This window comes from Sus scrofa, chromosome 7 (assembly GCF_054392235.1).
Source record: "Sus scrofa isolate SSC_HxYL_T2T_F1_AM1 chromosome 7, Sscrofa_HxYL_maternal_Yorkshire_Landrace_v2.0, whole genome shotgun sequence".
In the NCBI taxonomy this organism is placed as follows: Eukaryota; Metazoa; Chordata; class Mammalia; order Artiodactyla; family Suidae; genus Sus; species Sus scrofa.
The window spans coordinates 33,368,200-33,396,076 of record NC_139389.1 but is presented as its reverse complement, the minus strand read 5'-3'; the positions used below and the strand labels follow the sequence as shown (position 1 = coordinate 33,396,076).

The window sequence follows — 27,877 nt, the reverse complement described above, 5'->3', positions numbered from 1 at the left end:
AGTGGCTGGCCTATAAAAAATAGAGAGTTTCTATTTCTTCATGATTCAGTTTTGAAAGGTCATATGGTTCTAGGAATTTATCTATTCTTCTGGGTTGTGCAATTTGTTGGTATATAGTGTTCATAATCCATTATGATCCTTTGTATTTCTGTGGTATCCATTGTTATTTCTCCTCTTTCATTTCAGATTTTATCTATCAGATCTTTTCCTTTTTTTCTTAGTGAGTCTAGCTAAGTCTTTATCAATTAAAAAAAAGATTCAATTTGCATTTCTCTAATAATCAGTGACGTTGAGCATTTTTTTCATGTGTTGGTTGGCCATCTGTATATCTTCCTTGGAGAAATGTCTATTCAGGTCTTTTGTCCATTTTTCAATTGAAAAAAAAGAAAAGAAGTGTTAGTGAAAATGTGGAGGAATTGGAACTTTTGTACATTGATGGTTGGAATGCAAGATATTGCAGCTATTTTAAAAAACAGCTTGGTCATTTCTAAAAAATGTTAAACATGGGATTATCATGTGACTGGGTAATTCTACTTCTAGTCATGTACTCAAAAGAAATAAAAACTTGTACATGAAAAAAAAGATTTGTTAATTTTATTTATCATTTCAGTAAACTAGCTCTTAGTTTCTTTGACCTTTTCTGTTGTATTTTTTGTCTCTATTTCATTTATTTCCACTCATATCTTTAAACTTTGCTCTCTTCTATTGTCTTTGGGATTCATTTATTCTTTTTATGCTTCCTTTATGTGTAAGGTTAGATTGTTTATTTGAGGTTTTTCTTGTCTCTCGAGGTAGGCTTGTATTACTACAAATGTCCCTCAGTATTTCTTTTGCTGCATCCAAAGGTTTTGATATTTCGTATTTTTATTTTAACTTATATTCAGATATTTAAAAGATTTATGCTTTGATTTCTTCATTGACCTAATGGTTATTCTGTAGCATGTTGGTCAGTCTCTGCATATTGGTGATTTTTCTATGATTCTTCTTGTAGTTGATTTCTATTTTCTTATCACTGTGATCAGAAAAGGTGCTTGCTGTGATCTGAATCTTTTTAAATTTATTGAGACTCATCTTGTGTCTTAGCATATGCTATCCTTGAGAATGTTTCATGTGCAGTTGAGAAGAGTGTGTATTCTGAAGCATTTGGATGGAATGTCTTTACCAATATTCAAAATCCATCTTGTTTAATGTTTTTTTTTTCTTTAAATTCTCTGTTTCTTTGTTGATTTTCTGTCTAGATATCTATCCATTGATATAAGTGGGATGTTAAAATCCCCTACCGTTATTATGTTGCTGTCAATTTTCCTCTTCAGGTCTGTTCATACTTTCTTCATATATTTTGATGCTCTTAATAATAACTATTATATTTTCTTGATGAATGGTCCCCTTTATCAACACATAATGTCAATCTTTGTCTCTTGTTACCTTTTTTGACTTGAAGTCTATTTACATTTAGGTTTATTATTGATAATGAGAACTTAGAACTGACAATTCATCTTCTCTTTTTTTCCTTGTTGCTTTATATCTCCGTTGTTTCTTTTTCCTTGTGTTTCTGTCTGCCGTTTTCGGTTTTGCATGAGGTTTTTCTCGTTTCCTTTTTTTTTTTTTCTGTTTCATGTCTCTGTTCTAGATTTTTGTTTTATAGTTCTCATGAGGTTTGTAGAAAACAACTCATAGATAAACTAGTCCTTTTTCTGCTCATAGCACCATATCTTCATTTGCTTGCAGAGGTTCCATCCTTTTCCTCTTCCCCTTGTATGCTTTTGTTGTCTTGAATTATCCCTTTTTATGTTGCAAGTTTGATACCACATGAAATACTTATATTTTAATTGGTCCCACCCTTCTTCACTTTTATGATATAATAAAGTGTTTAAAAATCGGTTGTGATATAAAGTTCAATTTTCTGATTCTATTTATCACCTTCCTCAAAGTTTTGTGTACTATTGCCTTTTTGTCCAGGTAGAAGAGCCCTTTCAACATCTCTTATAAGGCATGCTTGTGTTGATGAACTCCCTCAGCTTTTGTTTTTCTGGGAAAGCCTTTATTTCTCCTTCATATCTGAATGATCACTTTGCTCAATAGAGTATGATTGGCTGACACTTCTTATTTGTTTTCAATATTTTTGGAGTATGTCATTTCTCTCTGTCCTGGCCTGACAAATTTCTGTTGAGTAATCAGCTGATAGCTGAATCGCGGGGGGGGGGGTGCTTTGTAGGTTACCATCTTTTTTTCCCTGGCTCCCCTTACAATATTTATTTGTCATTGACTTTTGAGAGTTTTATATAATGTGTCTTGGAGAAAGTCTATTTGCATTGAAGCAGTTAGGTGTTAGCTTTGCGGACTTGTCTATCCAGTTGATTCTCCAGATTTGGGAATTTCTCAGCTACTATATATTTAAATACACTCTCTGCTCTCTTTTCTTCCTTTTTGAGACCATTATACTAATAGTATCCTTCTTAAAGGAGTAAGGTCAATCTTCTATGGTATCCAGGGTCTCAGGAACCACAGACACCACCACTGTGGGCAACGGGAAGGGAGGGTAATGGGAGACCAGGGTTGTGGGTGCTTCTGCCATATCTGGGTTATTGGTTTTGCTGGCACCTTAGCTGTGGGACTTGGTGGTTCAGTTGTGGGCACATCTGTGATTGGAGGAATCGGATTGCAGGCCAGCTTCCTCTTCTGCCCAGTTCCCTGTAGCTGTAGGCTCTACTGGGGTGAGGAGGCAGGAGTCATGTGTTCTGCTTCCATTGAAGCTGCTGGGTTCTCTAGGGCTGCAGGCTCGGCCTCTGGGGATGGTGGTCCAGGATTCCAAGCACCGTTTTTACTGTTCCCCCAGCTCACCTTTTCTGTGTGTTCCAGTCCACCTTTAGACGTGGAATTCTCCAGTGACCTAGTGTGTTGGGCAGAGGCACCGTGGTTGAATTGTGGATGTTTCATTGATTTTAGATTAAAAGAGACAGACAAAAGGACCATCTCCTTCTACCATGATGCTGGCTTTACTCTCACCATTTCTTGATAATAATATTCTTCCTCAGTTGAGGAACCACCGACATGCTTCTCACTAAATTTCAAATTAGCTTTCTGAAAACTACAGAGAATACATCTAGACTACTTGGACAAGGGACAGTCATTCTATGCTGACTTCCTGATAACTTAGAACCCATTTTTCAAATTGATTGCAACCTTTCAGGCTTACTACAAATGAGTCCTATTCTGTGACAATCGGTGGGACTCAAGACATTCTGTAAAACTATAAATTTCAACTTGCTGTTGCTCAACAAAAGTCTATGCCTTTGATGTCACTATGGCCATTCCCAAGAGTGTTGTGTTTTCTATAAGTACAAATCTATGGTCTCATGCAACAAGAGCAGAGACTGTTAAAAAAAAAAAAAAAAAAGGAAAAAAAAAGGGGGTTCCCGGCATGACTCAGTGGTTAACGAACCTGACTAGTATCCATGAGAATGTGGGTTCCATCCCTGGCCCTGCTGAATGGGTTAAGGATCCAGTGCTGCTGGGAATGAATCTAACTAGGAACCATGAGTTTGTGGGTTCAATCCTTGGCCTCGCTCAGTTGGTTAAGGATCTGGCATTGTCCTGAGCTATGGTGTAGGTTATAGAGCCAGCTCGGATCCCGTGTTGCTGTGGCTGTGGTGTAGGCTGGAGGCTACAGCTCGAATTTGACTCCTAGCCTGAGAAACTCCGTTGCCATTCCTTTTATCCTATAATCTAAGATGAATATTAGCTTGCCGTCTCCAGATTACCACATGTCACAATTTGTTAATTCTGAGTAAATTATGATTTCTGTCTTTCGCAAGTTAAAGCTGATATTCTCATGGTTACACTGGTACAACTTCCAGTAGTACTGAATTATTGTTGAACACTTGGAACAAAGTTTCTTCTCTAATTCAGGGCCAAGAGTGATTTCTACTCCCATTTCCATGAAATTTTAAATTTTCCACATTAATAGAAATATATTTTTCAAAAGCAAGGGAGATATCATTTTTATTCTATTTCAGAATGTTCAAATTTGCACCACCTTATGCTGATGAATCTGAAATAATGATTGAGAAAAATAGATTAGATTTGGGAATTTGAAAGTCACTGTTTTCTTCAATGAGACAGAGACTTGTGGGCAGTTATGGGTGTCATTCCATAAGGTCAATGCAAGTTTTGTAATTTCTAGAGGAGAGTAACTGCGGTGATGAAAGGAATCTTATGGAGGAACTAGATCTGCTGGACTGAAGTAGCCTCAATTTTTATAAAATACTATCAGCTATTAAAAAGGAGTAGTTTTATTGATAGGCATATCCATGAAAAAAGTGATAAAAACTATTTCAATATTAGTGCACTATTTTCTTCAGAAATTGAATGTGAGGTGCTATGACACAATTTCTGAGCTTGTGGGGTCTGAGTGACATATAACTTGGCTCCACCTTTGGAGCCAAGTTTCGTACCATTTACAAGTCTTGTATCCTCAAAGGTTTTTAGCCTCTGTCTCTTTATTTTCTCCATCTGTAGGGATGAAAAGGATACTTAAATCACTGAGATGATGTGAGAATTAAATTTAAAATAGATGTCTAAATAGCCCTTGTATAATTCTTGGTAAAAAGTAAAATTGCAAAAATCGATCAATAAATTTTAACCCTTTTTATTGTAGCATGGTGAGTATTGTTACTGGGGATATTAAGGCACATAAAAAATGACTGGGGTGGAGTGTGAATGAAGACATTTAGATTGAAATTCGTCCTTTAAAATCCATTCTAAACCTGAGATATTATATTTATATTAATAAAATTAATAAAAAGTAGAATTATATGTATACTATTACATCAAATGATATAATTCATAGTTTTCCCATATGTTCTGTATACTGAACACTCTGTAATATGTTCGTTAGTAACATCTTCTCACATCTCTTTTTAGGATAAAGCAAGAGAAGATGAGAAATAAAAGGACATTTCACCAAAAAGAAAAAAAAAGAAGAAATTTAAATGGGAAGCAGGAATAAGGAATTTAACACCTTTCACATAAAATTTTAGTTTTTCTAAAGTAGAACTATTGTGCCTAAGGTGTACTTCGAGTCCTTTCTCGACCTCTCAGTCCCCCACCTACTTCGATTTGCACAGTTGGCCTCATCACACTGCTAGGTTTAAGTGCTGCAAAGGTGCCTTCACCGTCTTCAGCTCCACGTGGGTCATCTCCTCTAAGCCTCTTGCTCTCTGTGAATCCTGGAGGTGCCACTAACTTGGCATCAGGAGACAACTCTGAAAACCTTTTTCAATCAGGTTAAGTTATTGACTACCTTTCAATTTCCTTTGGTTTATCAGAGACCCCCCTATCTGGCAGAACAGACTATACTCTGAACAACAGATATAATTCTGTCATATCAGGTCACACCAGTTAAAATACTTTAGATACACCTGTATTACACCTTTCAGGTTCTAAATTAAAACAATCCTCTCAAGAGTTCCCATTGTGGCTCAGCAGTAATGAACCTAACTAGTATCCATGAGGACACAGCTTTGATCCCTAGCCTCACTCAGTGGGTTAAGGATCCGACATTGCCATAAGCTGTGGTGTACCTTGCAGAAGTGGTTTGAGGAGTTCCTGTTATGACGCAGAAGAAACGAATCCGACTAGGAACCATGAGGTTGTGGGTTTGATCCCTGGCCTTGCTCAGTGGGTTAAGGATCCAGCATTGCTGTGACTGTGGTGTAAGCCAGTGGCTACAGCTCTGATTCAACCCCTAGCCTGGGAACCTCCATATGCCACGGGTGCGGCCCTAAAAAGACAAAAAAAAAAAAAAAAGACGAAAATAAAAAATAACGTACATACATACATACACACAGAAGTGGTTTGGATCTGGCATTGCTGTCGCTGTGGCATAGGCTGGGAGCTACCGCTCCAATTTGACCCCTAGTCTGGGAACTTCCATATGCCATGGGTACAGACCTAAAAAGACAAAGGAAGAGAGAGAGAGAGAGAGAGAGAGAGAGAGAGAGAGAGAGAGAGAGAGAAAGCACAGAAAACAAAGAAAAAACCCATCCTCTCTATGAAAAAAATTCTAAGTCTCAGAAGAGAAGCTTCATACTGAGTCTCTGACCAGCACCTGATGATGTGGTCCATCTCTGATGCTGATTGGTTCTCCATCCCGAGATCACCCAGCACAGGAAATGAGTCCCTTGGTTGGTGTCACTTGGGATGTGGGTGGGGGAGGGTCCTAGTGCTCACTAAGTGACACTTGCCTGCTTCCCTGCACCCGGACCTCTCCTGTCATCCAGTGTGGTGGGTCTGTGGTTCCCCGGAGGCTCATGGGTAGCAGCTCTGATACTGTGAACGAAGCCCTCCTGTGGTTTGGGCTTGGAACACCCAACAGAAGTACACACTATGAGTGCAGAGAGGAGGAAGGAAGGGTGTTAGCTTTGTCTCTGTGACCAAGTCCCTTAAAAAAAATTGTGACATATTCTTTAGTGACCACCTATCTGTATTATATGGATAATCTATCCACAACAAAGGAGCCTGGATACTTGTCCTAAGAGTAGTGCATAAGGAGCCTCCATATCTGTAGACTATTTCTTCTCAATTCTCCTCCACTGAAACCTCTCCAGAGGTGTGGATCAGGTACAGGAGGAGGTATTTGCCATGGCACAGACTCTTCCTTGCTCTTCCAACAAGTAATCTATATTATCTAAAACCACCGTATTAGTTCAAAATAATCTTTCCACCGAAGAGGCATGCTTTGAAGTGGCGTATTCTGCTGCCCTTCAAGGTCATGCTGCCTTGATCTGTGTTTGTTTTTGTTTTACTTCTCAGATTTTTATCAATAAGCTGTAAAAATTTTGAAGAAAAATAAAGGAATTTATAATATGTGCAATATTATAATTACTAAGCATGTTATCTACTTACTTTGCATTTTTATTTTAATTTCCATTATACCTCAATGTAATAAAAATTAGCTTCAGTCTATGTTAAAAAAACGGGTAATGCGAATCCTCAATGTCCAATTTCATGCCTCCTTAGGTCTAAGATGCATGGTATTGATGTGCAAATCCTGTCATATACAGAGGCTCCTCTATTCTGCTCACCACTCCACCACCATCTGCTTCCCACCATCTGTCTCACCCATTATCAGAGTTCTATCTTAGGGTTTGAGATTCACTCTACTGAAGATCGAAATATCTCAGTGACTTGGAGGCTTAAGAACCCAAACCAGATTATGATCCTGATGCGAAATCATCTCTCAACATATAAACCCTACTCTAGTATTTTCCATATGAGGGCTGGACCACAGCGGCTGGGTGGCTTGCAGCTCCTCAAAATGAGACTGAGCCCCAGTGAACTTGGATAATTCTGAGTACTTACAGAGCTTATAAGACACATTCGACATCCAGACATTTCAGGATGGAAGCATCACATATATTCCTCAGTCCCTGTGAAGAATTGGCTCAGACACCAAAAACTCCACCTAAGGCCCACTCAAAGTTTATTGTATTCAGAAAAATCACAATCACAGTTGGAAGAAACTCCAAGTAATAAGTATACAGTAGATGCCTCCATAGAACATTCAAAAGGTTTCATAGCAGAGAAAGGATCCCATGGGATCTCTTCCAAAGGCATTACACGGTGATAATAAAAAGGCTGTGGAAATGGAGGGAAAGCCAGCACAAGAAGGGGTAACAAACAGGGAATAACCAGATGTTAGAATTTGAAGATTAAAGAAGGCATCAACACTTAGAGTGGCTTCAGGGCTGGAAAGTGCTGAAGGAGAGTTGTCTTCACGGAGGTGAACAGCTGGAGTATCGCTGGGTTTGTAAAGCTGTTCAAGAGGAAATATCTTCATTGATCTTTAACAAAGTCCATTCCCTGTAGCAGGAAACATAAAGTTACTATGGAGTTATTTTGAGCTCTTACCTTCAGATTCCTTTCTCTTCACTCTTAATCCTTTGACTTAGGAAACGTCTCTCAATATCCATCTGACCTCTAGTAAAGGCAACCTTTCCAACACGAACCACTCTTACCTACCCTCCCAGGTGAGCCTGAATGAGCAGACCCTGCTTTGCTTCCTCCGGGAGCTTCTGACACTGCTTATCAGAATGGAGGCACAAACACAGACGTGGGTCTCCAAGGGATTCCCACTTCAAACCCTGAGTCTAACCTAAACCCCAATGAGTGAAGCTCTGCAAATGTTTCAGAACTGAGGTCCTGTCTCAGGAAATATAAACCAGAAAGCGTCTTAATCTGGAAGCTGGAGTTCCTGTCGTGGTGCAGTGGGTAATGAATCTGACTAGGAACCATGAGGTTGCGGGTTCGGTCCCTGCCCTTGATCAGTGGGTTAAGGATCTGGCGTTGCCGTGAGCTGTGGTGTGGGTCGCAGACGCAGCTTGGATCCCACGTTGCTGTGGCTCTGGTGTAGGCCGGCGGTTACAGCTCCGATTCGACCCCTAGCCTGGGAACCTCCACATGCTGTGGGAGCAGCCCTGGAAAAGGCAAAAAGACCAAAAAAAAAAAAAAAAATCTGGAAGCTGACCGTCCCAGATTTTAAGACACAGTATTCTAATGTGAAACAATTCGTTTAAGTACAGGAGATAATTTCCAAGACAGAAGGTGTGGTCTTAGGCACCCATGTAGGGAAAGAGGTAGGACTGTGAGGCTTTGGGATATCAGATGACACCAATGTCTGATTCTGTTCAGCCAAGAAAAATCAAGAGCCATTTTCCCTTAAAGGCACCAGATGCCCTTTCCTCCACTCTGCTTCCTTTCCTTGGCTCATTGCATGCATGTCTCCCTCTGACTACACCAAACCCACCTGCAAGCACCTCACAGAGGCCCTCGGCGTTCAGTGGCGTTGCCTTTGCGCACACCCTTGATGATGAGGACGGTCCCGACGATGATGCCCACCAGAGCCACAATCAGGCCCAGAGCACACACGGTGTTCTCTGTAGTCTCTGGGAGGGGGGTTTGAGCTTCAAACTCTGGGGAAAAAGAAAGCAGAGCACCGACGTAATAAATACGGTAGGGAAGAGCACTGAGGGCCAAATAGAGAATACTTAGTCAAAAGAATTGTTACTAAGCAATTAGATAAGAGAGAACAGAACGATGTATTACGGGAATTACAACTGGAAGTGTGGAAAGCTGATCAGTGGGACAAGACCAGGGATGAGAACTGGAGCAGCTGCTATGAAACAGGGAACTCAGGATCCCAAAGCACCAGGCACAGGCAGGCATTACAGGAGAAAACCATGAAACAAAGGAGACTGAGGGATGGTTCTTACCCCAGTGCTTGAGAAGAGGCTTGTCCAAACCCCAGTGCTCCACCTGGCAGTCATAGACATCCTCGGTTGAGGGCATGAAGGGGAGATAGTGGAACTTGCGGAAAAGGTGGTCCTCCCGGGGCAGGAAGACTGTCTCTGACACTCCTCTGGTGACAGGGGAGCCATTTCGAAGCCAGGTGACATTGACCACTGGCGGGGAGAACTTGTCGATGAAACAGATGAGGATGTTGGGCTCTCCCAGTTCAACAGGCTTGTCTGAGAGCACAGTCACTTCTGGAGGTACTGGGAGAACAGGTGACGGAAATTAGCCTTCCCTGTTTAGCACTGGCTCGCACCCTCCCAGCAAGGCTGAAAACGCAGTTGACACTGTGCCCTGGAGTCTATGCCATGGTCCCAGATAATACCTAGCTCTGAAATCCGCCCCCTTGGACAGAAACCAAGCTTAAGGGATAAGATAGCCCAGGACTTCATTTCTGGACCCCCTGGCATGGATGCGGGGCAACGACTTTATGAGAGACAGTGGATGGCAGAGACAAGATGTGAGCACAGCAAGAAAGGAGCAAACTCATGAGGTTCTTGGGATGGTGGCATGAGAATTTGGGGTTTGTTTATGGCAAGATTAGGCCCCTGGAAGGAAAAGTAAGTCACAATAACATAATGCAAAGAACTGAACATCTACTTAAAGCTCTAAATCCCATGTCCAGGAGTGCAGTAGAGACAGGTACCATTGGTGTTCGGGGTGTTGTTGGAGCGCTTGATCAGGATTTCCAGGTTGGCTTTGTCCACAGCTATGTTGGCCAGTGCACCCTGAGCCTCAAAGCTGGCAAAATGTCCAAATTCTTCAAGTCGCCAGACCGTCTCCCTCTTTTCCATATCCACGTGGAAAATCTCATCACCGTCAAAGTCAAACATAAACTCGCCAGATTTGTCAGGGCTCAGATAGAACTCAGCCTGGATGATCACGTGATTCTCTGAAAAGACAAGAGCAGGAATGAGGGTGGAAAATAGAGAAGGCTATGAAGAAGAACCCAGGATGCGAGACACAAACGTGGAGGCAGGAGGTGGCGAAGGGGAGGGCCAGGTGGAATGGAAGAGTGATGGAGCCTACAGATGAGGGGGAAGATGAAGCCTGAGGAAGGGATGTTCATGGTAAACAGAGCTGGGAGTGCAGAGGCAAAGGGACAGTGTAGGGAGGATGGATGAAGGAAATGAGGCTGAAAACCCAGAGTCTCGTGAAGCCTTTGACTCCATGTGACTGTCTGTGAAATGATTCCCTTGTTAGAAATCCAGCAGCAGCTCCTCAAAGAGAAATATTCTCTTACTCTCTTGATCTAGGAATTAAATATCCTCAAGCCAGAAGCACGGGCATGCTTTGTAACTCTAAGAAGAGAGAAACACTTTTTTTTTTTCATATAATGATTTTTACTTTTACAGTTGTAGCTGATTTACAGAGTTCTGTCAATTTTCTACTGTACAGCAAGGTGATCCAGTCACACATACATGTTTACATTCTTTTTCTCACATGATCATGCTCCATCACAAGTGACCAGACACAGCTCCCAGTGCTACACAGCAGGATCCCATTGCTTATCCATTCCAAAGGCAATCGTTTGCATCTATTAACCCAAATCCCCACTCCCTCCCCCTCCTCCCCCTCCCTCTTGGCAACCACAAGTCTGTTCTCCATGTGCTGGGTTCTGACCTCTGGAGTCAGATTAAATCTTGAACTCTCATTCAGCTACTTATTTACCTAGTGATCTTGTGTGTGTGTGTTTCCCACTATATTCTTCTGTGGTTCTGCTTCCAGGTTGGCTTTATTTTTAAAATTAAATGAGACTAGGTTCATTTGTGCCACATTTTAGATTCCACATATAAGTGATATCATATGGCATTTGTCTTTCTCTATGAAACAGAAACAGACTCGTGGACTTAGAGAACAGACGTGTGGTTGCCAGAGGGGAGGGCAGAGGAAGTGGGATGGATGGAGAGTCCGGGGTTAGTAGATGCAAGCTACTCCATTTGGAATGGATAAGCAATGAGGTCCTACTGTACAGCACAGGGAACTATATCCAGTCTCTTAGGATAGAACATGATGGGAGATAATATAAGAAAAAGAATATGTATAAATATATATATGTATGTATGACTAGGTCACGCTGCTGTACAGCAGAAATTCACAGAACACTATAAATCAACTATACTCTAATAAAAATAAAATTTAAAGAAAGATTCAATGAGACTAAAGTAATTTCTTGGTATAACATCAGGATTATAACAAGTACTTTAGGGTCAGAAAGATTTGTGTTTAAAGACAAGACCCATGGACTATGTGACTGGAGCTTGTGGCACCCACGTGATTAAGTTTGAGACTTTTGAGAACTTGTGACACAGAAGGCCCACCTTCCTGGATCCACCCCCACACCGTGTACACCTCTGAGGGAAGGATTACATTTGGATGGACCTTGCCAATGTTCCCTTGGATCTTAATGTTCTCTGATGGAATCTGTTGTTATGGGAAAATGTCCTTCTATTACGGTTGATAGAAAAATCCAGGAGAATAATCAACTCGAAATAAGAAAACTACAGTTGAAGAGTATGCTGCCTCTGTGGTGCACGTATATGAGAGGCGGTTTTTAAAATTCAACTGTGTATTGATAAATGGAGGGATTTTTTCTTAGCATTTGCATCTATAAACACACACACACACACACACACACACACACACACACACACACACACACACACACACACACACTAACTGCCTCTTTCCATTCTAAGGGAAGCTGTCTTTCCTGGTAAGCTTCCTCATCTATGGCTCTTATATGGGCAACAGAAACCTACCACTGTCATTGTGGGTCTTGGAGCTGAGTTATTACTTTAATTATTTTCGATTGACCTGCCACCTTCTTTGGGGGTCACAATGGCACAATATTTGCTCTGGAGATGGCAGACAATAATATCAGACTCTCCACTTCTTTACTCATTTTTCTACTCTCCCAGGAACATTACTAAGGAACAGTGACCCAAGATCATTGTAAGATCCATTGTGATTGGAGCTACCACTGTCCCAAGAAGCAGAAAATGAAATGCAATTCATAGCAGCACATCTGCCCTTCCTCCTTCCTTGAGTAGATGGCTGCTTCGCGGTGACTTTCTTTTCTAGCCCTCTTCCATACAATATCTGTGCTCCCAATATGCTGACAGGATCCACAGGCCAAAAAATAGCTACCATGGCAAAAAGAGCTAAGAACAGGTGCTGGGAAATTCTCATATTTTTTTCTGATTTAATCCTCACAAAGATAAGTGAGGTTTTAAATTTTAATACTTTCCCAGAGTGAAAAATTCAAGTGCAGGGAGATACGTTGTTCATCCTGCCAGAAACTATTTCCCTTCTGGCTGAAATCAAAGTCAGTGGTATTATCAATATACAACTCAGTTCTCCTCCTCTAATCTGAACTTGGCCTCCTTCAGTTTGTGGGGAGGCGAGAACTCCTACAACTACAAGTTATTATCATTTTAGGTTTAGACCCACATAAGTACCCATCACACTTCTCTTTCACTCCAAAGACTGTCTTGCAAATGTTCACCAGAGCATCACATCTCTGATGCTCTCAGAACTTACTACCCCTCGCTTAGATTCTCTCAGAACTTACCTACGATAGCCCATGATTTCTGAAGGTTCAAGATGGTGATGACAAATCCTAGGACTGGGACCCCAAGTATGGTCATTTTCTCCTTAGATGCCTCGATGAGGGTCGGTAGAGCTATGGTGGGTCAGGATGGACAGCAATACAAGCAAAGAGAATGCAGGGTGTCCCAGGGTCTGACTGATTAAAATTTAAAATCAGTTGAGCTGCAGCCAATCAGAAAAATCCTTTGAGATGATACATCTGTTGCTAAAGGAAAGACTCTTGCAAAGGGTCCAGGAAGGGGATGCTTTGTTCATTAGAAGAAAAGGAACTTCTTTTTTATAATTTTCTATTAAAGTGTAGTTGATTTACAATGTTGGCTTTAATTCTACTGTACAGCAAAGTGACCCAGATATATATATATACTTTTTTTTCTTTTTCTTATATTATCTTCCATCATGGTCTTATCCTAAGAGCCTGGATATATTTCCCTTTGCTATGCAATAGGACCTCACTGTGAAAAGGAACTTCATCAAACTCACAACCAAACAAAAAAGACCAAAAAAGTCAAATTTTTGAGCATAAAGGGAAATGACTTATAGGCTCTTCCATCCCAATCCAATTTCTAGAAGAGGAGCTACCCGAAGCATGTTAACTCAATGGAGTACATCAACTATAATAGAAAAAATAAAAATCTTAAAAAAAAATCAATGGAAATACCCTATAATGAGAGTTAATGGCAGATTATTCCTCTGTGCTGTGACAATTGGGGAATTTATTTAAGGGATAATGTCACCTAAAGGGAAGGTACACTATCAGGCCGAGGAAGGTCTGAATCTTGGCAGCACTGAGCGAGAGAGCTTCTCTGAACACACCTCCTATTGGAGTTCTTGTTGTACCTCAGCAGGTTAAGACATAGTCTCCGTGAGGATGCGGGTTCAATCCCTGGTCTTGCTCAGAGGGTTAAGGATCCGCAGTCACTGTAAGCTACACTATAGGTCACAGATGTGGCTTGGATCCAGTGTTGCTGTGGCTGTGGCATTGGCCGCTGGTGGCAGCTCAGATTCAACCCCTAGCCTGGGAACCTCCATATGTCACGGGTGCAGCCTGTAAAAAGAAAACAACAACAACAAAAACCTCTTATAGCTTCAGGCTTCTCCTCCAGTGTCCTCGATCCAAAGTGGCCAGTGCTGCCCCAGAGTTGGGGACCCCTGGCGTGGTACTGCACAGAACATGTCGGGGGGAAAGTGAGCCCCCAACACTCCCGAGGCTGGAGAGGGCTGGAAAACTACGACTTGGAGCATAGTAGTGGTTACTGGAAACAGCAGACAGTAAAGGGGGATCCGTTCCTAACTCCTATTGCCTGGATCGGAGACCTATGACTCAAGGCCCATGAAGCCTGTTGGGGACACACCTTATTTGAGGGCTCAGCTAGATGAAGATATGGAGTAAATTAGTCAGAGCTTTTTTTTTTTTTTTTTTTTTTTTAGGACCACACCAGTGGCATATGGAGGTTCCCAGGCTAGGGGTCGAACTAGAGCTGTAGCTGCTGGCCTACACCACAGCAATGCAGGATCCTCAACCCACTGAGCAAGGCCAGGGATTGAACCTGCATCCTCATGGATGCTAATCAGATTCGTTTCCACTGAGCCACGGCAGGAACTCCAGAGCTTTTTTTTTACCTGGAAGACTAGAGATAATAATCTGCTGTACCATTCCTTCCTCATGATGAAAATTCTGATCCAAATAATTCATTTTGTTGTTTATTCAAAGTTAGGACATGCGGAGCCTCACATTTTTGGAAATACAGCAAGATGGAAAGTAAAATGTTAAACCACCCATAGACAGGGCTGGAATCCAAATACCTCCTGGGAGGAGAGACCTGGCCGTGAGGCAGCTCACGAGGTGGTGAGTTCACTTTTTACGACGGGGCATGATATATACACACTTAGGGTGGGTTTTCCACACTGCTTTCTACCCCGCTGAGGTCTCATCCTGGCCTACCACTCCCCTCATAAATCATAAGAACAAACACTCTCTACGCTGCTGATTTTCTGATTGTTTCTAAGGGTTTTGCATCCTCTGATACTGACTTCACCATCACAGGGAAGATGCACGCACAGTTCCGCCCTAAAATTGTTGAGGACTCTGTTTCTTGGAGGCAGGGGAACGGGCCAGATGAGTTCTACAATATCCATCTCTGCTGAGACTCTGATCCCATAATTTAGACTTGTCATCTCCTCTTTCAGAGGAAAAACCAAGTATGATTTTTCCATGCCTGCCCTTTGCTGGCTGCCATCATCCTTCTTCTCTGAAGATGCTCAGCAAATGTATAGCAAACCCAGAGACTGTGCCTATCTCTGCATCTTACATGTTGGAAATAGAACCTTCAGCCCAAGGTGTTGGTCAGCAACTCATGATGTCATTTAGTCCTAAGACACTGATTGGTTCTCCTCAGGAGATGACTCAACTGGGGAGTTCTTTAGACTTTCAATTCCGTTTCTCTTGGGTGGGAAAGGAGTTTCAATTTGGAAACTCATCATGGTTCCTTGTTTCTCCTGACCTCTAACTTCCTGTGTGTTTGAGGGAATTTCTGAGGGTACTTGAATGAGTTTGTCTCCGTGACGTTAAAAGGTGAGGAACCTCTGTACTAGTCAGAATTCGTTCCAGAAATAGAAATCCCTGAGGATGCTCTAAACGGAATTCTTTATTACAATTATTTATTACCTTAAAACTGTTAGGAGGTCTGGAGGAGCACAAGTCAGTGCAGACCTTAAGATGTTGGGACCTGGGAATTCCTGTTGTTGCTCAGTGGGTTATGAACCTGGGTAGTATCCATGAGGATGTGGGTTCGATCCCTGGCCTCGCTCAGTGGATTAAGGATCCGGCATTGCTGTGAGCTGTGGTGTAGGTTGCAGATGCGGCTTGATTCCTTGTTGCTGTGGCTGGGAACTTCCATGTGCCATAGATGTGACCCTAAAAAGCAAGCAAGCAAACAAACAAAAAAAACCGCAAAGAGTCCAGACATGTTGGAGCCACTGCTGACATCACCATGGCTCCTCTAGAGCTCCAAGAGAAGGAAAGTCTTGGGAACACAAGGATGCTTCCAAGATTGCAGTCTAGAAACCCTTGTGTCCACTGCCTGGGACACCTCAGCCTGTCTGTGCTTCCTGAATCTCACAACAATAAATTCCACCAGCAGAAGGTAGACCAGAAGGAATAAGTCTGCATATTTTTTAAATCTCTCTCTCTCTCTTTTATTTTTTCCTTCGGCATGTGAACGTTCCCGGGCTGGTGGTCGAATGGGAGTTGCAGCTGCTGGCCGGCCTAGGCCATAGCCACAGCAATGCAGATCTGAGCTATGGCTGTCACCTACACCACAGCTCAGGGCAACCCTGGATTCCTGACCCACAGATCGAGGCCAGGGATGGAACCCACATCCTCATGGATACAAGTGGGAACTCCCTTTTCAATCTCTTTTAAGTCACCTGCTCTTTGTTCGAAGAGTAAAATCAATGCTGAAGCCATCCATCTGTTCTGCATTCTATCAAGTTATTAGGCATTACAGGGTCAGCACACCTCCAAGTCACTAACAAACATCTGGTCTTGGGGAATGTGGTACATAAACCTGCTTAGCGTGGAAGATTATTATTTCAGAGGGAGGTCGCAGGCCTTCTGTGAGGGCCCTGTCTTTAGTCAGAACAGAATATAGGGGCTGGAGATTTAAGAACTGACCACACTCAGACAAGAGTGCTGCTGTTCCTGCTCCATTCCCCTGGGCATGTGTGGCCTTATTCAAAAGTGTTTATCCATTAAGCACGACAGGTGCTCTTTTCTGCATATTGTTAAGAACATCTGTCTAGTAATCCTCTCCTCCTCTTCTCTGTCTTCTCAAGGGTCTAATTGAGGATGAGAAACGAACATTTGAAGGTTTATTGAATGTATTTGGTCAGCAATCACCAAATACCCTGGGTTCTAAACGTGCCAAACGCTGGTTGTGGACAAGTGAAGAAGACAAGACGGAAGTGTGGGAGTTCCCGTCGTGGCGCAGCGGAAACGAGTCCGGATAGGAACCACGAGCTTGCAGGTTCGATCCCTGGCCTTGCTCTGTGGGTTAAGGATCTGGCGTTGCTGTGACTGTGGTGTAGGCTGGCAGCTGTAGCTCCAATTAGACCCCTAGCCTGGGAATCTCCATATGTCACGAGTGCGTCCCTAAAAAAGACAAAAAACAAACAAAAAAGATGAAAGTGTGAAGATGAGGAGTTAAAAGTGAGCAATGAATCCCTAGGCTGGATTAGGGTGAGGAAGGTGGTAGGAAATGATCAGAATGTACTTACCTACTTAGTTTCAAGTCTGAATGTCATGATGGATGAAAGAAATTAAAAAAAAAAATAGAGGTCAGGATGAGAAGGTGGATCTTGCTCCAGTTGATATAACACAGACCAGTGTGTGAGAGGGAGGTTTGTGTGAGAGGGAGGTTTGTTAGGTGACCGCAATAGAACAGAGAACACCAGTGGATAAATGGCATCTGAAGAACATCGTTTTGGGACTTAGATGGGATAATACATGAGAAGTGGCCAAGGCTGTAAACCATTTTAGCAAAGCCCATGTTTTTATCTATCCATGATGATAGAGAATAACTTTTTTTCTTTCTTTTTTTGGCCACCCCACTGCGGGCCAGGGGTCAGATCCCAGCCTCTTTCGGGACCAACTTACATTGCAGCTGCAGCAACACTGGATCCTTAACCTGCTGTGCCAGGCCAGGGATTGAACCTGCCACCTGTGTCTCATGCCCTTGCACCACAGCGGGAACTCCAAGAATAACCTATTTTGGATCTAAGGTTACTTTTGAGCTTTGAAATTTTATGGTAGAAAGGTGAGAAATTAGCCAGAGGATTGCCGTGGTTTTGTTGAAAGGCTCTCTCTCTCTCTCTCTTTTTTTTTTTTGGTGCATTCTTTCTACCTTACCAATTAAAATATTACTAATAATAAAAATCATATTAAATGTTTATCATTATATTCTCCAGATCCTAATTATCTTTCCAATTTATTCTAAGGAAACTGGGATCTAAAGAAATCTATTCTTTCAGTCAAAGTCTCCCTTAGAAAGTGGGAAGGTGGTTTTCTAAATCACGTCTCTAGTTCTGTAGCCAGCAGTATATGGAGTCTAAGAATGAGTCTATTCAAAACACTAAAACCACTCCAACCACAAATGCAGCCTCATTTGGGGATGATAGGTATTTTGTCCTATACGCTGTATTTATCGGGGAATATTTTAAAGGTTCTCAGGAAATAGCGCTTCCGCCCCCCCAAAGCATGGTAAAAGCGAGACTAGGCTTCCCTCTTGTGGTCAATAGTAATATAACTTTTTTGACATTGAGCATTCAGGTGGCTTGTGAAAGAGCCAAGATTTTTATTTTATTTTTTAATTTTTTGGCCTCGCCCATGGCCTGTGGAAGTTCCCAGGCCAGGGATCGAACCCATGCCACAGCCTTGAACCAAGCCACTGCAGTGACAACGCCAGGTCCTTAACCTGCTGTACTACAAGGAAACTCCAATCCAAGATTTTAAAAATCAGGATGTGTTTGTTTGTTTTTTTGTCTTTTTGCATTTTCTAGGGCCACTCCCTTGGCATATGGAGGTTCCCAGGCTAAGGGTCTAATCGGAGCTGCAGCTGCCAGCCTATGCCAGAGTCACAGCAACAAGGGATCCGAGCCACATCTGTGACCTACACCACAGCTCATGGCAATGCCGGATCCTTAACCCAGTGAGCAAGGCCAGGGAGCGAACCCACAACCTCATGGTTCCTAGTTGGATTCGTTAACCACTGAGTCACAACAGGAACTCCAGGATGCTTTAATTAATCTTTTTCCTTATGTGCATACTCAAAAATTCCCAGGCGCGTTTGATCTAAACACATTTGCAATTTAAAACCCTTTAATAGTTTCTGTCATGGTTCAGCGGAAATGAACCTGACCAGCATCCATGAGGACATAGGTTTGATCCCTGGCATCGCTCAGTGGGTTAAGGGCCTGGTGTTACTGTGAGCTGTGGTATAGGTTGCAGACACAGCTCGGATCTGGCATTGCTGTGGCTGTGGTATAGGCCAGCAGCTACAGCTCCCATTCGCCCCCTAGCCTGGGAACTTCCATATGCCTCAGGCGCAGACCTAAAAAAAGACAAAATAAATAAAATAAAAATAAAATAAAAAACTTTAAAGTATTCTATAATGACTATCATAAAGCCTTTTTGAAGCACACAAACAAAATATGAAATGTGTTTCTTTTAAATAATTTGAAAAAAGGAGTTCCTTGGTAGCTAGTGGTTAAGGATCTGGTGTTGTCACTGCTGTGGCTGGGGTCACTGCTGTGGCTTGGATTGAATCCCTAGCCCAGGCATGCTATGGGCACAGCCATAAAAATAAATTAATAATTTGAAAACTAAAGGAAGGTTTGATAAAGGAAAAAGTAGCTGCAATCACTTTCATTCTTCTGGGTAAATATTTAGTACCTTTTTTGCTTCTCCAGGGGAAATTTAATCTTAGGCAAATGTTCTAGCTGTTTTTCAGGAAACTTGAGAAGGGAAGGACATCAGCTTAATTTCTAGGCAAGATTGCTTCTGGTGAAAATGACCTTTGCCTGGTAAACTGAATCTTGGCTAGGAGGAACATTTGATGAAGTATACAAGTGTGGGAACCCACATTTTGGGCACCCCTGAATGCAATGACCCTTGTAACTGGGCTTGCACTTACCAGGGGTCTGGAAGCTGTGCTCCCGGACTTGCTACAAGAGGCACCGACTCCAAGTGGGTGCGGATTCTAGCCCAGGGGGATGTCACTTCCACAGGTGTGGAGTCCTCTTGCACCTAAGTGGTCCCCCGGCGTGTGGGGTGGCAGAGACAAACAGCTGCTCTGCATTATGGACCAGTTCAAGAACTACTCGCCTGCAGAGAATTATCTCCTGCTGCCCCCTTGAAATGCTTCCATTCTGTCTGTTATTCTTCTGAGTGAATCTGAGAGCCAAGTCGATCTGAACATTCAGTTAAACCTAAGAAGATCCCCAGGCCTTCATATGTGGACACGGGCAGTTTTTATTTTATTTCTCGCACATATGTGTGTGTATGAGACATTGTCAGCGTTGTTAGAGACCCCCTCTAGGAAGGGTCTGCTTCTACAGACACAGATAAAGGGGTTGCCAGTGTCTCATCTTGCTCCTCCCCGACTTTCCTCCGTAAAACCGTAGCCTGAACGCGTCCTCGCATCACCACCGTCTGTGATCCATCAGAAAGAATGGCGGGGAGTTCCCGTCGTGGCACAGTGGTTAACGAATCCGACTAGGAACCATGAGGTTGCGGGTTCGGTCCCTGCGCTTGCTCAGTGGGTTAACGATCCGGCGTTGCCGTGAGCTGTGGTGTAAGTTGCAGATTTGTCTCGGATCCTGCGTTGCTGTGGCTCTGGCGTAGGCTGGTGGCTATAGCTCCGATTGGACCCCTAGCCTGGGAACCTCCATATGCCGAGGGAGCGGCCCAAGAAATAGCAAAAAGACAAAAAAAAAAAAAAAAAAAAAGAAAGAATGGCGGAGAGTCAGGAGCACGCAGTTCCCCTCTACGTCATGATTACGTCTAATAACCAGTGGTTTTAGTTTCCATATGACATTTGATATTTGTATTTCTTTTGATTTGTCCCAAGCTACATCATAGGAAAACACACACAAAAAAATAAAAAACAAAACAAAACAATGCTTTTGCAATCAGCATTTGCAATTTTTTTCTTTTTCTTTTTTGGCCACACTCATGGCATATGGACGTTTCTGGGCCAGGGATCAAATCTGAGCCAGAGGTGCAGCGATACCAAATACTTAACCCACTGCTGGGGATTGAACCAGCAACTCCCCAGAGCCAAGCTCAAACCCACTGTGCCACAGTGGGAACTCCAAGATACTATTTCTATTCTTTAGACATATATATATGTGTGTGTGTATATATATGTATATATATTTGCATAACGTCACTCTTGCTGGCTATCAGTGCTGCTTTTGGAATCAAGAAATTCTACCACTTCCCTTTGTGAACTGCTTTGCTCCTACCAAGGTGGAAAATTTAGGTTTTCAGTAAATGTGGTTTGCGGGAAACATGCTTCTCTGTACTCTGAAAGCACACACTGCACAGGAGAGCACCTCTTTCTCTGGGGCTGCCCTGTCTGGGATTGTCTTGATGCTCAATGCCAAGGACAGAGGCCACCACTGCGGCCTCTTCCCCAAGTGCAAAACTGAGACTTTCCTTAAAAGGCTCTCTCGAGCCCATGTCAGAAGGCAGGGGGCAGATGACCCGCCATTCCGCACGTGGATTGATGTTCACCTGGACTCTGCAGACGTCCCTGGGGTTCTGGGGAAAGGGGTGGGGAATAGAGTGAGCAGGAAGTCTATGAAAAAGTGAGAGAAGAGTTACCATCGTGAGACCTTTCGGCGTGCAATGTCCATGATCTGGAAAACCTAGCCTTGGGCAGATGCTTTTATAACCCTCGGTGTAGGTCCCCGATGGTGACCACACATGGACGGTGGAGGTATGTTCCATCCATACCTGCTTGCACCTTGCCACACGTGGGTCATGCACCAGTGTACTTGTGCAAAATTAAACAGCCGGGCCCTGGAAGACACTGTTCCCATGTGTCCCCTTATCAGGCTGGTTTCAGTGGCACTCCTGTTGCAGTTGGGTAGATCTTCTGTCAGGCTCCTGTGAAGGTGATGTCACGTATGGGAAAGTAAGGTATCCAGCTGTAGTGGGACTAGAGAGCAAAGTAACTGATGATAACAGTCAGCAGCTAGAGACCCATACCTGCTTATGCACAGCCTGGCAGATATGTCTGGAGACCAGGAGAGAGAGGCAACAGCGAAAATCAGGAACTTGAACTGCACAAAGAATCAGAGCTTCTGCTTCACGCTGGCTCCCACCCAGAGAAAGCTAAGGATAAAGTTCCAAGCGAGGATGGCAGTTGCAAGGGGTGCTGGACAGAGCGATAAGGGCGGAGGGAAAGTGACAGGGCTGCCAGTGACCCTCGTACCCACTCAGCCTGTTCAGACTCCAAATCCAAAATCACTAGGATGGGTCTCCCCAGAGGTCCCGGACACAGCACAGATGACACTGGGAAAAAGGTAGGCGCCCTGGGAATGTGTTTTTCTTTCTTTCGTGAACCCTCTAATACTTTGCTGTGAGTTTCCTTGAGAGAGAGGCCAGTTCTTTGGATCATATTCAAGTTCTGGAGGCATCTTTTGCCCCCGACAACTTGAGAAGGAAGAGGGCACTGCCCACGTGCTCTTACGGCTCTTACACCATGCTCCAGCTAGCCAGAACCAGGCCTTACGGTGCTGGTTCTGGCTAGCTGGAGCATGGTGGTGCAAAAGGTCAGGGCCCATGAGCCTATCCAATTTGTCTCTCGGATTTGCTCTGATGTGCTAGGGTGCATGCCAGGTCAGAGAGGGTGCTGGCACTTTCCTGACAAAATCTTTGCCATTCCTCGTCTCTACTTAGATGTATTGCTCCCTAGTCCTACCAGTCTTAGCTCCCCAGTGAGAGTTGTCCATGGGGCATGTGAGTCTACCTATTGCAAAATTATGTGCAATGGGAAAAGACTGGAAACTGTCCTGCTGTCCATTACAAGTCACAGTTCCAACACATAAAGTACAACTGCACAATGTAGTACAATGAAGCTGTTAAAAGCAATCGCGGAGGCCGGGAGGAGAAGCAGGGAGGAGAAGCGGGGAGGCCCCAGCAAAAAGGACTTTTGCCCTGGGCTTTGCAGCTACTGGTGGTGGAAGCAGCAGAAGCCACACCTGAAGACAGAAGCTGGAACTGGTTACAGAAAGAAAGAATGTCACTGGACCCCAGCGACAAGGTGATCTGCCCGGTTTCACCAACCATTCCTGGATTTCCTCTCTCTCTGCCAGTATCGGGACTACTTGTTATTCTCACATGCCCACAAGTACTTATTTCTCTGATATTGAAAGCTCCGTGTACCTAACAGAAGATGCTCCACCTCGGCCAGCCTCGGCACCCTTGCCTTCCGGCGCTCAGTGAGGTATCAGCTGTGCCCTGTGTTCCATCCCGCGAACCATCGCCTCCGCAAAGATTTTTTTGACTCCCTCATGAATCCCTGAACAATTCTAATCCAGTGCCTATGGTCTTTCCTCTGAAAACTATAAATGCCCCTGAGAACTGGACTTATAATTTTTTTCAGCCTTGCTTCTTCAAGAATGCCTGGTAATAAAATAAAGCTCGGTAGCAATGAATTAAAGATAAGAAAGCTTCCCCTCTTTCCAAAATCTTTCCTTTTTCCTGTCGCATACCCCTTCAATCTCTCTTGCTTTCCCTGTCTTTCTTCTGTTCCCATCGCCACCTGCATCTCCAGGATTGTTCAGTCACCAGATTCTCCTGGGGCCCCAGGAGATCGGAGTAGATCCAGCTGCAGCAATTTTCCTATTCCTCCTCCCATTTCGCACAGATGATGAAAGGAAGAGATTGGGAGTTAGGATCTGGGACCTCTTAGGATCCAGCTCTTAGCCCTCCCCACCTCGTTCAGAAGTCCCTAGGCCTCCCTGAAACCAAGTGCAAATTCTTGGACAAACCTGCCGCCTACAGGTCACATGTGGAACTGCAATAGCCTGCTTGGGAAACCAAGGATGGCAGGGTGTAAGGGTGAAAAAGTCTTGCTAGATTGGTGTGCTTTTCTTTAACTGTTTTCCCCCAAATTCTGAAGGACCTCCTGTTTCCAGTGTGACGCATGCTTGACTATCTTTGAGTGCACCCCCTGGGGTCCTGGAGAAGCATACAGGAATTAATGCCATTCGGCCGTCCTCCTAATTCCTCGAGTGAGGCATCCGCCCTGGTTTGCTAGTCAGTTAATACGTGGTTCACCAATTCTTCCCATGAACTTCACTCCTTCAGGCTAAAACCCAACAGTGGAATCAACTTTATATAATTATATCGGTTTTGAAAATCATGGGTAATTAGTGATTTTTCTGAGTTTTTTTGGCCACGCCCACAGCACGTGAAAGTTCCAGGACCAGGGCTGGAGCTCCAGCCACAGCAGTGACCACACTGGATCTTTAACCCAGTGAGCCACTGGGGACCTCCAATTAGTGACTGCTTTTACAGCTTAACTTTTTCACAAAGTAAATTTCAAATTTAAATTTAAACACTTCAAGAATTTTAATTTAAATTTTTTAAAATTTAAGCACTTCAGAGGAATTGGTTTGTCAGATATTGTTTTGGATTCTAAGATAGCACTGGAGCTAACAGTCCAGCTCAGACTGTAGGACCATCACAACTAGAAAGTACCTCAGCCCCCAGCACTAAATGTTTGGGTATTTCAAGGACCACTATACAGAAGTTCCTTTTTTTTAAATTTTTTTTTTATTTTTTATTTTTTTTGACTGATTGCTGGTAGACAATCTATAAGATTCGGAGTTTTTGTTCAGAAAGCTGGATCTGAATGAGAGTCCCTGGGGCCAATCACATTATCACAGTGACCCTATTTTTGTGGCATGAACTTTAGAAATAACCATACTCTTCATGTCATCCTCAGTCTGCAGGGTCTCCCTTTGTCACCGATTCTTTGCCTTCCTTGGGTTTTGGCCAGATGGCAACGCTGTGCTTCTCTTCAATTTGTAGAAACACTCTCATGGCTCTAAGCCCCAGAAGTCTCGGGAGGGGAAGCCCAATTCCACGCCCATTGTGTCACAGTCTGCTGAGGCCCATGTGACATGGGACAGGCTGTGGTGGAATGAGGAGGCAGACACGCCAAGGAGCCCTCAGAGCTATTTCCTGAGTGTTTATTATCACATCAGCTCCATGTCTATGGACCTGAGATGTCACGGAGGGGCCTCTGATATAACCACAGACACTGGATAACTTGCTTCTATCCCTTCAGAACTCGAGTTCATCTTCAGGTTGTTTATACCGGGGAACATACCCCCCTGTGGGGTGCAACCTTCGCAGAGGTGTGGTTGCTGACTTCCTCCTGATTGGTCAGCTTCCTCTTGCACACAAAGCCCCCTACTGACCCTGTAGTGGGCAAACCGAACTCCTCATTTCCAGCTCCACTATTACCTTAAAGTGAGGGACTCATCTTCCTCTCTCAAAGCCGGTTATCTGTTATCCCATGTCAGAAAAACACATTTGCAAAAGGAACAATCAAAAAATTATTATTTTAAACAATATTTCAGAGCCGTAGGCATCTTCCAAACAACAGTGAGAGCCAGGCTTTTCTTGCCTGTAGTTCCAGAGCATCCAGGGTGAAGGAGGAGGGTGGAAGACAAGGACCAGCTTACCCTTCCTGAGAGGCCAGCAGCACTGGGGTCATACTTTTGAAGAGAGGCCACCATCCAACTCTGAGCATCACTGCTAGAGGAATGGTGCCTATGCTCCATGAAATAAATAATTATTACCTTTCTGATGAGACCACCTAACTCTCAGATTTCCACCAGACCCCAAAATAGAAGCTGATAGCTATCACCAGAATTTCCCTGAATTCATAGCTCGACTCTTGATGTCCTCTGGCAATAATGTATATTTTTATTTCCATGTATCTTCTTTATTGTTTTTGTCTCCCTTCTTTCCAAGACTCTCTACTCCCCCTAACGAAACCTCATACCTAAAGAGGGTTTTTATGTCATGATTATATTATCACAATATATATTTAGGAATATATATATATCTTTTATGGCCGCCCCTGTGGCACATGGGAGTTCCCAGGCTAAGGGCTGAATTGGCGCTGTAGCTGCCGGCCCACGCCACAGCCAGCACAACGCCAAATCCAGGGCGCATCTGTGACTTTCACTGGAGATTGCCGCAAGGCCTGATCCTTAACCCATTGAGCGAGGCCAGGCACCCTCACGGAGACGTTCAGTCCTTAACCCACCAAGCCACAGCAGGAACTCCTTTTAGGACTATTTTAACGTGAGTGGTGCACGATTTCTCCCTATTTTAAAACTAAGGAAATGGAAACCTCAGAAACGAACAGACTTATCCAAAGAAGAAGCTTGCCCAAATTTATAGCAAAACTACAACTATAGTCTCAGATACCCTAAGCCTAGGACTCCTTTGTCAGCTACTAGCTGAGAGAACCATGAATGTGTGGTTCAAGACTGCAGCGTTTGGAGGAGGAAATGTCTGTACGTGAATCAGGTCTTCAACAAAAGCCCTCGAGGGGCAGACCCTGAGCATGTCTCTGCTGCCCTCTGGTGGCCGTGGCGATGCATGACTCTCCTCCGTGGTTTCCTCAGTGCTTCGAACATTTACCTTGTTTTCCTGCCCCTTTCTCCCACATATCTACACGCCCCCCACAAAATGAACATCCGTAATCCACAGCATCAATCAGGACACTGTTCTTATTTCAACACTGGTGTGCCCTTGGAAAAAATGTACTTAAGAGCTTGCATGCCTACACATTTATTTTAGTTTTAAATGATTTTTATTTTTTCTATGACAGTTAGTTGACAGTGTTCTGTCAGTTTCCTACTGTACAGCAAGGTGACCCAGTCACACACACACCTATGCATTCTTTTTCTCACATTATCCTCCATCATGCTCCATCATAAGTGACTAGACCTAGTTCCCAGTGCTATACAGCAGGATCTCATTGCTTATCCATTCCAAAGGCAATCATTTGCATCTATTAACCCCAAATTTCCAGACCATCCCACTCCCCCTCCCTCTTGGTAACCACAAGTCTGTTCTCCGCATCCATGAGTTTCTCTTCTGTGGAAAAGTTCATTTGTGCCATATATTAGACTCCAGATATAAGTGATATCATATGGCATATACATTTAAACAGAGCTTCTTACAGGGTCAGTTGGTGATAATGTGACTGACCGTAAACAAAATGCAAAGACAAGTCCTAAGGTCCTGGGAAATTGAAACATCAAGACGATACAGAATATGTGTAATGGGTAGAATATTTTCATACCACAAATTTGAGTGTGAAAAATTTCTATATTTTTCTATTGCTGATTCTATGTTTTTGGTCTTTTTTTATTTTTAATTATTTTATTTTATTTTATTTTATTTTATTTTATTTTATTTTATTTTATTTTATTTTATTTTATTTTATTTTATTTTTTTTAGGGCTGCACGCAAGGCATATGGAGGTTCCCAGGCTAGGGGTTGAATCAAATCAGAGCTGCAGCTGCCGGCCTATACCACAGCCACAGCAATGAGGGATCCGAACCACATCTTCGACCTACACCACAGCTCACAGCAATGCCAGATCCTCAACCCACTGAGCGAGGCCAGGGTTCGAACCTGTGACCTCATGGATGCTAATCAGATTCGTTTCTGCTGAGTCAAATTGGGAACTCCATACTGATCCTAATTTTTACATCAAGCACTATGATGTCTTACAGAAAAGGGGTTAATCATTTTAGGCAGCAAATTTTCATTCCAATAGTTGAGTCTTCCAGGGCCCGCCACTTGCCTTGGGTAGCTTTCCCTTTGCGACTGCTCCTTAGCACTTTTGTGGAAGAGGGATGTCTGTGGCACCCCTGCTGTCCTAGGAACCAGTGGTAAAGTGGGGCAGAGAGAGAATCAGGGTAAAGAAACTTCTTTCCCCAAAATGTGACATAGAGCCATGAAGTGAGCAAATGCCATTTGGAAAAAATAGTGCCAATGGACTTGCTTGACTTAAGGTTCCCTGAAGTTAAAAAAAAACAAAAAAGCAAAAAACAACATAGCATCTGGGAGGCATCTTAAAAGAAGTTATGCTGAATCGGCAGACCCCAGGGGTACTTGCACTCTGATTCAAGAAAAACTGACCTACGGGGAATTTGAAGGAGAAAATCTAACCTAAACCAATGCACACACAAAACATGCCTATAACCTCCATCATTATAATTTTTGTGCCTAAACATTTTGTTGAGAAGCTTATTAAATTTTCTGGTTTAATGTCTGAGGATAATTAAGTTTTTTATTACCCAGTAAAGGAAG

General features: G+C 43.3%; 1 protein-coding gene across 1 annotated transcript; it reads right to left on the bottom strand.

Annotated features, from left to right (window-relative positions):
* Window positions 1-7,460: 7,460 nt before the first annotated feature.
* SLA-DRA (MHC class II DR-alpha) lies at window positions 7,461-13,078 on the bottom strand. The gene is given in 5 exon segments (NM_001113706.1): window positions 7,461-7,863; window positions 8,807-8,972; window positions 9,273-9,554; window positions 9,998-10,243; window positions 12,926-13,078. Coding segments are annotated over 4 exon segments (759 nt in total). The 5' UTR covers window positions 13,002-13,078; the 3' UTR covers window positions 7,461-7,863; window positions 8,807-8,817.
* Between the last annotated feature and the right edge of the window lie 14,799 nt (window positions 13,079-27,877).